This window comes from Etheostoma cragini, chromosome 7 (genome assembly GCF_013103735.1).
Source record: "Etheostoma cragini isolate CJK2018 chromosome 7, CSU_Ecrag_1.0, whole genome shotgun sequence".
Lineage (NCBI taxonomy): Eukaryota > Metazoa > Chordata > Actinopteri > Perciformes > Percidae > Etheostoma > Etheostoma cragini.
In genome coordinates this window covers 18,126,787-18,138,362 of record NC_048413.1, presented here as the reverse complement: position 1 = coordinate 18,138,362, position 11,576 = coordinate 18,126,787, and the positions used below count along the sequence as shown (strand labels likewise).

Here is an 11,576-nt window from a genome sequence, read left to right as displayed (position 1 = left end):
AACACCAATTTACACTACTTTAATGTTGACCGGTATCTTAATAATGAAAGTCTCTAACAAACAAACTGTGAAATCCGCTGATGTCCACTTACCTGACATGCAAGGGCCGTTGGGCTTCATCATCAATAAGTCACATCCAAACATAAAAGCTTATATGAGTGAACTATCTCCAGTTGTTGTCTTCGTCTTTTTATTGAAGCCTGTGTCATTCAACATTGTGTATGTTAAGTGTCAATCAAAGATGACTTATCCTCAAGCCAGCCATAGGAAAGAGTGAAATGTTAATATCTCTCTTACAGCCCTGCTATTTTAATTTGTGCTTTACACATCAGCCATATGCACACAGAGCACATCTACCCATTTCAAGTTCATTTTACTGTGACCCAGCAACTTCAACAATGCCTTTTTATTGTCTGGTTTCCTCTGGGAGCAATGCTTTACAGGTCATAGTTGTGTCAAGATCCCAGTTCAGGTGGGTTTCTTTCTGCTTGGTATTTATAGATCAGTGCCCATGAAAGAGGACACAAGGCATGGATGCTACTGAAAGAAACGGGCGCTGCATGCTAGTGACAAGGAAGGAAGAAAAACGTATGTAAATCGTGAAATGATTGGAAGTGCATTGGCCTGCTTGGTGCTGGGACAGCCTGGAACAAACATGTAGGGACCTCTGGACTAGTCACTGTGTACAACAACACAACAGAGCACAAGGTTACTATTTCATTCCAAACTGCTGCTAATGTACATTTGGCTCAAAAATTAAAAAGGGAATATGTGGAAATTTAAAGTGTTTCCATGTTTTGCTGCCTCTCGACACGTAAAAATGAATCTGAATGCCAAAAAACTAACGTTTTGTTGTATAATTCAGTACTAGTAACACTTTCTTTTGATACAATAAATGTTACAGAATTGCATATATGAAGGATTTCCCCGTCGTCGGGTTCATTTTATGTCAGTGTGTTTTAAAACAAACCTGAGGTTTGCTTAAAGGTTTACAATATGCTTTGATTTGCGGAAGGAAAATGCAATGTTGGTGCGCTGTTGATCATTTATAGACACTTGATGTCTTTCATTATATCTGCATATGGTGAATTGATAATGAGGTTCTGGACTGCTAGGTACGAGGTAAGCAAAGACATTGCGTAAAAAATGGTTTTACCAAATGCCCTCAACATTATTTTGTTATGTATCATTCCGACAGTGTTACAAAATGGATCCCAAAATCATGTGATTCAATAATGTGCAAAATGATGTAAATATATACCCCACCCCTTTTTTTTTTTTTTTAGATTCAAATAAATTTGAGTCATTATCAAAAAAAAATGAAAAGGTCTCCCTTGTACTGCTTTTATCAAGCAAATATCTTTTCATTATCTGCTCACAATAACAATTCACAACATCTGGATAAACCCTCAATGACATCATAGGCACTGTACTCTTAAACTTTTTTATTTGTTACAGATTCAGCTGTTTCTACATTTACAAGGGTGAATCAGCGTAGGGCTAAACAGATGTCTTGATGGAGCTGATCTCTAAGTTAAGGAATCGTCAGGGCAGGTATGGTGACTAGTCAGAACCAGGATGTGATTCTGTTGGCAGATTCTGCACCAGCTGCAGCAGGCCCTGGATGGGCTCTGTCAGGTCATGGTTTGGTATCAGCTGGCTGGCCTGCAGGGCAGTGCTGCCAAATCCAAGTGCCTGGCACACAAACGGAAACAAACACAGCAGTTGCAGCTGTTAGACTCTCTGGGGAGAATAAAACAGTTATATAATAATATCACTGAAAATTGGATTGCAACCTGTTCGTCTTAAACCATGCATGCCTAGATGAAAACATGCCAATGTGGAATTCATTGGGGTTTGCAGTGGCATCCATGGAATTCCTGCAGATTTGTAAACAGCTGGGAATATGCATTGTGTATGTGTGATTAGTGTTGTATCCACCAACAGGTCACTCAGTGAATACCCAGGTTCCTGTGCAGCCTAATATGTTTGTTGTATGTTAATGCCAGGCCGCTTCATTGGGTGACTCACCTTTGAGGAGTCTCCTCCCAGGAACCACAACATTGCCAAGCAGTGGGCTATCAGTGCAACCCGAGTTGGGTCTTTTCTGGAGTCATTTTGCTCAAGCTCCAACATGGTTTTTAACATCTTGTCCACTTCAACCAGCTGGGCGTTATCTAATTGAAAGTCATGGATAAAGACAAAGATGTCCTTTACTTTTACAGTATATTACCATGGGCATAAATACACTTGAAATGTAAACAACTAATTCATTTAATGCTTTTAATAGAGAATTCAGGTCTATCTACATCTTCTGTAGGGCAGCAGGTGCTAGAGGGTATACTGCACAGCCAGAGATGTGTCAGCACTGGCCCCTAGTCTGCCCTAAGCATGCTAGGGTAAATCGGGGGTTTAGCTTTTGGATTGTGCGGTAAAACGGCTCAGCTAAATATAGATATTGTTGACCTTTTTTTGTTGTTGTGATATGCCAATAAAGCTGTTAAGGAAGTAGAGCTAATGATGGATTGATGATGTAGTAAAGGATTTATAAACAAAACGTAATGCTTTTTTCATATTACATTTACATTTGTGTATTTAATAACAAGACGCACCATAAGAGGACTCCAACATGGCAGGATTTTGGACATTTTGGACGTGGGTCTCGAGGAGTTTGCTCAGATGGCAGTGCCAAGTACTTGCCACCTACAATTTGAGCAATAGAACATAAACCATGAAATACACGCACAAAAACGGATTTGGCCAAATTGCTTCTTTGTAATGACATCTGTTTTTGTTTTTTACCTGAGAGTACAAGGAACGAGCAATGGGCATCTTGCCCTGCTTGGTAAACACATCAGCCATGAGAAAGTAGCCACCACAGGTAACTGTGCTATCCAGACCAAACTCCTCACTGGCAAAGTATATCTGAAAAAACAGGGACATTTCTTTACAAGGTATATTCATATATAGTGGGGAGGGGGTTTCAATGTTGTTGGGTGCACACAAAAAAGGAGGTACAAATCATTGTACATCCTGAGAGATGTACATCATAAACATCTAATTACCAGCAGTGAGACAAGTTCATATGGTGAGCAAAGTGTGGCTTCACATTGATTCTCACAATATCACTAAAGTTATTGAACAGTTGAAAAAACTTCATGTACTGAAGCCGTTTCTGGTGATTGTGATACTTATGACACAGACATCATCCGCAAAGTTAAGCAGAGCTGCTTCCAGGTTTCCAGTAGCTGTGTGGAGGCGGCCAAGGCTCCGGTGCAGCCGGTGGCGGACGGCGTTACCACATTCTGGACTCTTCAACACCGCCCAATCTGCCTGGGACAGGAGCTCTGTCACCCGGGCTAAATTACCCAATCCTGGAAAGTACAAATACACATGCACTAAAATATATAAGAAGGAGAAAGGAGACATTTTGAGCTGAGAAACCATTTTGTGCTCCTTCCTCACCCATGTTGGCCTCAGCCAGCAGCAGGTAGGCTGGAACCATTTGGACAGTACTACTACAGCCATGGAGGTCTATGGAGCAGCGCAGGCAGAACTGGGCGGCAGGCAGAGCCTCCTGGTGTTTCCCCTCGGACAGCTTGCTCTGAGCCACCAACCTGCAAATTTCAATAAGCTCCGCCTAAGTAGGGAACCAAAACCAAAAGTTCACGTTAGTTCACTTTTGAATTAGTTCATCGGGCTCTGCTTCCAGGAATATTACATAAAAATTCACTGGAATGAACTACTCTTATTAACTGGCAGTATTTGCTTGAATATCACTGTAGTAACATCCGGACATGAATTCTTAAACTTGCTTTGGAAATGGTGACAACCAGATCAAGAACCAAAAAGGAACCTTAAAGATAAATTTGATAAAATTCAATACTTCAACTTTAAAGGTGTTCTAAGTGATTTTAGGTGACATTACTTCTCGTTGACATTGACAAAACCTCCTCCTCATCCCGTCCCCTCCCCCTCCATTCTGTGCTTCCACACACTAGTCCCTGCAGTTATGTCAGTTACAGTACATGACAAACTCCTGTTGATATAAAAAGAGTGAAGGGTAAGAACTGAAACTGTAAAAGTGTGGACTGCACTAATGAATCTCCTTTCTCTTTCTTCTCCTCAACTAAAATATCAGCCAACTTTTGCCAACTTCATCTACTAGGGGTGAATTCAATTTTCTTGCGCACCCCTACCATCTACTCTAAATGTTTTTCACAACATTTTTACTGCGTGTTTTTGCGGTTTAATTTCTATGAATTTACCATTACTGTTCCCTGAAAATAACATAGTCTATGTGAGAATTTGTAAGAATCTATGCTGTTTTTGTTGTTGTTGTTAGACAGGTTTGTCGTGTTCTCCAGGTTTGGATAGCACACACACTTCTGAGAAGAAAATTAAAAATGGCCTAGAGAAATACTTTTCAGAATCCATGTTATTCTTAGCCTTCTTGTCAGTAAGAAATGTAAACAAACTGAAACTCAAAACAGGATGTCTGTATGTGCATGTGATCCGATTGCATCACATACGTCTTCACCTTTTTAAGCTGCATTTCAATGCGGCCATCCCGCTGGAGACTATAGAGTGTTGGGGTGCGAATGTGAGCAAGCAACTGACAGATTCTCTCATGGATCCCCACCCAGTCAGCCTGCTGGTGCTCTTCATCACTGAGGAACAATACATATATTTTAAAAGACAGAAACTTTAGGTCAGTTATATATTCCCACACTGACTCCTTCCCTCAAGGCAATTCAATTTTATTCCTCTAACTCAATATCACACATCCCATATTTGCCTCAAGGGGCTCAGTTGCCTCAGATTCTTTCTCTCCAGGCAGCCACCGAGGATCTGGAGAATCCTCCTGGCTTTGTGTTTAAAAAAATTATGAATATGACATTTTTGCATTCACTGGGCACAATGTGCACTATAATCTGAACAACTGAGCTGCAACGTACAATCCAAACTGAAATGTTTCTATGCGAGTATATATCAGTTGGTTTGAATTAAAGTGGAAAAATGTCCAACGCAGAACCTCTATCCCATTTAAAAAATGTCAGGAGTGCACAGAGGGCATACTAAATTGTATGCCATTACATAACTGGTCTGTAATTTTGTTCATATGGCTCTCCTTTCCTGCACACTTGTGGAAACGGTCTTGGTTTTTCCATTTTTTCCTACTATGATGTGTGTTCACACCAGCGTATTCGTGTTTCTGGGCTTGAGACAGAAGCAGCGAGCAGGCAGTGATCTGGCCACGTCACATCAACAGTAGCACTGACACACAAATCCAAACAACAACAAAAGGATCCTTCTCAGTTCCCACTCAGGGCCACTATACTTTTTTGTCTCTGCTGAGCTTTTTTTTTTTTTTTAATAATATCTTTTAATCTGTTTTACTATAAACAGTCCCCATAAACATTAGTCTGGATTCTAGTAAGCCAGCAGCCTGATAATATATGTAGCTCATTACGGCCTCCAATAAACCATTTTACTCCTAACATTGTGAGCTTTACAGTCTTATTTTAAGCCAAAGTAACCCGTTACAAAGATATAAATCCTGACAGAAAACAAGAGCTAAGGCATCTCTTAACTGGATTTAAAAGTTGAGAGTTGTTGTAAGTTGTGTAATTGCTTCAGTTCTGATACAAACCCTCTATCCCTTGTTTTAAGGTCTCTCTCTCTCTCTCTCTCTCTCTCTCTCTCTCTCTCTCTCTCTCTCTATATATATATATATTGACACACACACAAAACTAAGAAAACATTGGAGAAGCCTTTAGCAATCAATTATGTAAGCACATAATGTAATCTGAAAACTGCTGCCCTGGTTAAAAAAAACATTGCAACTGATCTCAGCTGGTATTCTGTATATTAATGGAGTGCTATGGAAATTTCTAAGTAACCCCAAACTTCTGACCGGTAGTGTATATTTGGCTATAATGTTTAATCCAATTTAAGAAGTGTGCTTGACTTGTAGCTTAGTTCATTTTAAAGGCTGGGAGGGAAGCAAGCATAATAAGTGTCTGTAAGCTCCTTCTACTAGACTGGTTTAGTGGCTCATCTCTTCACATAATTCCCTGCAGGGGGGATGTCACCACGTGTTCTTCTTCACTCCCCATCCTGTATCAATGACAATTTCACCAGGCACCATCTTATGATCTGTAATTCTGTAAATGACTCTAAAGATATGTCCACCCACGCCAAAGGTAATGCTGACTTACACAAAACAAGCTGCTGTGGACCAACTCAAACGGTCGAAAATGCGCAGGCAACAGCTCTCTAGTCACATGAACAAAAAGAACCGTTTTGGGTGATTTCATTTCCAGCTGTTCCTCTCCCTCCTCGCTCCTGACCTCCTGACGCCACAGTCACGTGATCGCTCCTTATGCCGACGTGTTCGCTTTCTTGTGTTGCTGTGAAACAATATGGCGGACACTGCCACCTAACGTCCGAACTGTGATTTGAACAAGCTCCCACAAAATAATCACAAGACGACTTTTGGTATTCGAAATGTAGCTAAACTATGTTCTTCTCTGAAATAAATGAGCTGACAACAATGGACACCCCTAACGTTTATGATAAAACAGCAAATGTTAGCTAGGATAACTCGATCTTACCAGTAAAAGGTGACCCAACACTTAGTACATTGCAGGCGCGCTTCTCTTTGACACAGTTCACATAACTTGTCTGTTCCTTTAGGTAGGGCAAGAGGAATCATCTTGGATGTTGTTCCTAAAACACGAGGTTTAGCTTCCATTATCACGAGAAAGCCCGTTAGTATGATAAACACCTAAACACACGTCCGGTAATATGCTAGTTTTTTTTTAACCAAATAGTTAGCGTTAGCTAGCGTTAGCTGATGAAGCTAAGTTGTTGAAAAAGTGTACGATCGCTATGGCAACGACCTGAGTTGTTTTCCTCTCTGCTGGCAAAGCCGAAGATCAGGTACAAACACACTATAACCACTATACATTGTGTAACGTTAGTTAGTTTAATATGATTAAATAATGTATAATAATGCTAATTACAGACTTATTTGGTATCAAATGTGCAATTTAATATAATCAAAAACAGATGGTGTCCTCACTATAAATGTAACATTAGATTTGCACACCTTTTTTGTTTGTGATATTTATTGAAAGCACTAAATAGGATATATTCTTGGATATCAGCTTTAGGTACAAAAATATACATATTTTCAGTTTGCTCTTGTGAAAATCAAAAGCTATTCAAATAGCTCATGACACCTACAATAAACAAGAAGTAGGCCAACCAACATAACACTGCTTTGGTATTTAGCTTCCTTGGTCAACACAGGACAACAAAAACCTCTTACAACCTAGTAAGTCTGTCTTAAAAAGAAGGTGAGCATTGTATATTGGGTTGATTTTGAGGATTCAAGTTCAAGAGAAAGCCCATTATTTTCTGAGAATTTTCTAATGTAGCCTACACATATCTACAATTCAAAACAATGTCACATTAGGCCTAAGCGAAAAACATTATATAGGCATTTGTAACTCTGTGACTCCTGCATTAAAAAATCCCCCAAAAAATTCTTTCACTTTTTCCATGTTGTTTTCCTTTTCTGGTCACTCTTTCTTACGCAAGTGGATATATATGATCCCGCTACACAGCAACAATGGGACACACACCCAGGCCAGGATAAAGCAGTAGCCAAAGTGTCCTGATGTCAGTTCTCTGGAGCCCTTAAGGATTGCCTTGTTGTGTAATGTGTAGATGAGAGCTGCAGAGAAGGCATTCAGCCCTAAAAAAACAAAAAAACAAAAATAAAAATTAGATATTGTGATGTTTGTTTTAGAAGCAAGATGTGTGTTTTACAATGTTTGGAACCTGCTTCATTTCTTAATCCTATTGCTTCATGTCATATACAATAGAGTGATAGCAACAACCACCCCCTGCCCACCTGTACATGTTGGGCAAAACAACATGAATACATCACAATGTATTAGCTTTTAGTTTAGTCTGTGTCACAGAAACATTAATATGTGTAAGGTACACAAAATCTCTAAAGGTACAGCCACTGTACTCAAGGATTATTATTATAGCAATGTTTAATTAAACTTAAATTGAAAATATAGAGGGCCTTGTCTCAACATATTGGCTAACCATGGATTTGTGAGAGCAAGCTTCACCCTTTTCAAATGGACGCATCATGTCAGCGTGACATTGTTTTACTCAAGTGTTACCTGAAAAGACTTGACACAGCCCAGTGAAGTAGAAGAGTCCACCCTTAGACATGGTAAACAGTTGACCCAGGAACACCAAGAAGGAGACGAAGGAGAAGACCACAGAGAGAACCATCAGGACCTGCACTGCCTTAAGCCAGTCTGACAAAAAGAAAACAATCCCACATCTAAAAACCAGTCTTTGGTTTGCAGACTTTACCTTTGGGATAGAAATGTTGGACATATTTTGCATGCGTTGTTGCATACCAGTTTCTTTGGACGATGCACACAACCAAGTTCCTGTCAAGTTGTCAAACCTACAGTTGTACCATAGGTCTGAGTTCTCCAAGCCATCCCACACCCACCAGGACTTTAAAAAGAGATTAGAAGATACACACAGGTGGATGTGTTGCAGTTATGAAATAATACAGACAGTTCAAACAAACATCATGTCCTTAATATGACTACTACCTTCTCCATGGTTGCAATGAACAGCATTGCCAGTGTGATGAGATGCAGCAAGGTCACAAACATAAGCAGGTATGCCATTTTCAACTCCCTGCCAAAAACAAACAAAACCGTTCAATTGTAGGCTTACTGATATCACAGTTAGAAAAGAAATCCTTTGTGACCAATTTAACATGTTTGCTGGTTTCACAGTGAAAATCAGTGTAAAGCACCTTTCCTGTTTTGCCTCGAAACATAAAATGTAACTTCTGAGTAGCTGAACAGAGTATACTCTGTGTTGCGTAAGACCACATAAACAGAGTGCAATGAGTTATTTCTAAAACCTCTCTTTGACTGGCCTATGTGTTACTTTCATACAGTAAACCTACAGAGAACCTGTGTAGGCCCACTGAAATCTAAACGGTTCCAAAATATTTACCCAATGAACCCATAGACAGTTAAAGAATGAACCTCTCTACCCTTCTGAAGGTTTTTTTTTAATTACATGGGGTAAACAGTCTGTAATTTGGATTTCATTAAAGCTGCTCTACTTGTTAACTTATAGGAAATTAAAGTCTGAGAAAAAGCCTGTGATTTCACGAAGCTATTTGGCATTGTACTGTACATGCAAACATTCAAGAGGCAATCAAAGCTGTAGTGACAGTAATTGAACGTCACCATTAGGAGACATGCCTTAGAGGAAAGAAAAAAAGACAGATTTTCATCTGTATGAGAGGTCCATTTGGGTGGGCGGTGGAGTCACAATTACGATCAAATTATGTCACTACACTAGAATTCATCCATCACGTTTAAGTCAATGAAAGGTTAACAATCAGTGAAAAGGATTTAAAAAGCCAAGCGAATGGTTGTGAAACTAAACATTTTGGTCAAAGAACAAAATTCACATACTACAAAGATGTGATGAGTAACATTGTTGCTGAAATAAGCTCGCTATGACACACAAAAGAGTCTTTCGATGGCCTTTTTTGCTACCCATATTTGTTTTGAAATGAACTTAAACGATGATTTTAACAAGACATTTATTTAAATCATGTAAAAAGCCCTAAAACTACCAACTCACCCCGAGTATTGCCTGTCCCTCTGAAGCAGATCTCTGAAGCAGCTTAGAAGCAGCTTCACCACTCTACAACACTGTGCCCCTCTTGGTGGTCCTCTTCTTTCCAGTCTTACCACCCCCCCCCAGACTTTCCAAGGAGAACGCCCATTTCCTCTGTGCAGAACAGAGCTTCCTTTAGCTCTACCTCGAAGTCCCTCAGTAAAAAAAGAACCATCCAAAAAAGACTTAAATGAGACCCACCCATTGGTGGTGAAGCTACATAAAACCACATGAAAAGACCTCCTCTGTAAACTGTAAGCCTATGAGGCATGATGAACATTCTACAATATCTCTTCTATTCACGATCCCAGTCTTGTTAGTGCAGATATGAAAAATAATTATACAGCTGCAACATAACTAACATTTCTACATAAGAGCATAATAAGTATTCAGGGTGTAGGGTTACTGGTCACAAAGAAAACTTTTGGGCGGGACACATAAAAAGGGTCAGTGGAGGCTACCGCAAAATGACAAATGATTAAGTAGGAAAACACCAGTAGCCTTGCCTACACAGTTTTAATGGCCGAGTAAATGTAAACACATAAATCTTGGTTTAAAAAAGAAAAGTAGGAAGGGTTCATGGATTAAAAACGTTTATATGAATGCCTATTCCTTCACTGATTTTTATTAAAGAAATCATTTCGAAATATTATTAGGTGATTGAGTAAATCATGACTAAATTCTCTGATATTTCACCTCCCTCAAGGAAAATACTAGAGCTAGTTGGTTGCCCCCATCATCATCACATCAATCCCCGCCCCACATCACCACAGACAAGGTCAGAAGACACCTGGGTAAGCTCCGGCCCTGGAAATCAGCGGGCCGGATAAAGTGTGTCCAAGACCGCTGAAGACCTGCGCTGCAGAACTGGTGCAACCGCTACAACGGATCTTCAATCTTAGCCTGCAGCTTGGGAGAGTGCCCAACCTCTGGAAGACATCCTGCATTGAAGAACAGGCCCAGCGAGCTGAATGACTTCCGACCGGTGGCTCACTTCACACCAGATGAAGCCGTTGGAGCGGCTCTTCCTCAGCCTCCTCAGACCCCAGGTACAGCACGTCCAGGACCGCCTGCAGTGTGTGTACCAGCCAGATGTTGGTGTGGAGGTTGCCATCCTCCACATGCTACACCGGGTCCATCTGGACAAGGGCAACGGCACAGTGAGGATCCTCTTCTTGGACTTCTCCAGTGCCTTCAATACCATCCGGCCCCCTATACTTCATGACAAACTGAACAGGATGGGAGTGGACCCTTATATGGTAGAATAGATCAGAGACTACCTCACTAACAGACCACAGTACGTCAGGCTGAAGGACATCTTGTCTGACACTGTGGTCAGCAGCACTGGAGCCCCCCAGGGCACAGTGCTGGCCCCTCTTCTCTTCACCCTGTACACCACGGACTTCTGTTACAACTTGGAGCTGTGTTACATACAGAAGTACACCGATGAGACAGCCATCGTTGGGTGTATCATGGGTGACAGGGAGGAGGAGTATCGGAGTTTAGTGGGGGACTTTGCTCTCTGGTGTCACACTAACTGCCTACAACTCAACACTTCTAAGACAAAGGAGCTAGTCTTTGACTTTGGGAGGTCCAGACCAAGCCCGCGACCAGTCCTGCTAGAGGGAGTTGAGGTGAAGACAGTCCAATCACACAAACACCTCGGGCTGTGGCTGGATAACAAACTGGACTGGACAAAACACACCAGCCACCTGTACAGGAAGACACAGAGCAGGCTGCACTTCCTGAACAGAATGCAGTCTTTTAACATCTGCAGCAAACTGCTGTGGATGTTTTATCAGTCTGTGGGGGGGGGGAGGGGGCAG

At 40.9% G+C, this 11,576-nt stretch overlaps 2 protein-coding genes across 3 annotated transcripts; both read right to left on the bottom strand.

The window, feature by feature from the left end:
* Nucleotides 1-1,423: 1,423 nt before the first annotated feature.
* On the bottom strand, nt 1,424-6,919 carry zmynd12 (zinc finger, MYND-type containing 12). Of its 2 annotated transcripts, XM_034877785.1 has the most exons (8): nt 6,618-6,919; nt 4,541-4,670; nt 3,466-3,640; nt 3,205-3,374; nt 2,803-2,925; nt 2,613-2,703; nt 2,032-2,177; nt 1,424-1,695 (listed from the first exon to the last, which is right to left on the bottom strand). In XM_034877785.1, exons 1-8 carry the CDS (start codon nt 6,755-6,757, stop codon nt 1,564-1,566), a joined length of 1,107 nt encoding a protein of 368 aa, XP_034733676.1. In that variant the 5' UTR covers nt 6,758-6,919; the 3' UTR covers nt 1,424-1,563. The 2 variants fall into 2 exon arrangements, with proteins under 2 accessions (XP_034733676.1, XP_034733677.1); XM_034877786.1 differs by lacking the exons at nt 4,541-4,670; nt 6,618-6,919 and adding an exon at nt 6,222-6,483 and having other exon boundaries at nt 1,462-1,695.
* Nucleotides 6,920-6,977: 58 nt separating this feature from the next.
* On the bottom strand, nt 6,978-10,064 carry LOC117948236 (epithelial membrane protein 3-like). Its single transcript, XM_034877789.1, has 5 exons — nt 9,715-10,064; nt 8,658-8,745; nt 8,454-8,556; nt 8,208-8,348; nt 6,978-7,765 (listed from the first exon to the last, which is right to left on the bottom strand). The coding sequence occupies exons 2-5, from the start codon at nt 8,733-8,735 to the stop codon at nt 7,590-7,592; spliced, it is 498 nt and encodes a 165-aa protein (XP_034733680.1). The 5' UTR covers nt 8,736-8,745; nt 9,715-10,064; the 3' UTR covers nt 6,978-7,589.
* Between the last annotated feature and the right edge of the window lie 1,512 nt (nt 10,065-11,576).

Coding starts and splice junctions, on each gene's coding strand:
- LOC117948236 (XM_034877789.1), bottom strand. CDS start 8,735: ATGGCATACCTGCTTATGTTTGTGACCTTGCTGCATCTCATCACACTG. Junction 8,557..8,657: donor TCATTGCAACCATGGAGAAG/GTAGTAGTCATA, acceptor CTCTTTTTAAAG/TCCTGGTGGGTGTGGGATGG. Junction 8,349..8,453: donor TGCATCGTCCAAAGAAACTG/GTATGCAACAAC, acceptor TCTTTTTGTCAG/ACTGGCTTAAGGCAGTGCAG.
- zmynd12 (XM_034877785.1), bottom strand. CDS start 6,757: ATGGAAGCTAAACCTCGTGTTTTAGGAACAACATCCAAGATGATTCCT. Junction 2,926..3,204: donor TGCTTAACTTTGCGGATGAT/GTCTGTGTCATA, acceptor CTGTTTTTTCAG/ATATACTTTGCCAGTGAGGA. Junction 2,704..2,802: donor CTCGTTCCTTGTACTCTCAG/GTAAAAAACAAA, acceptor CTCAAATTGTAG/GTGGCAAGTACTTGGCACTG.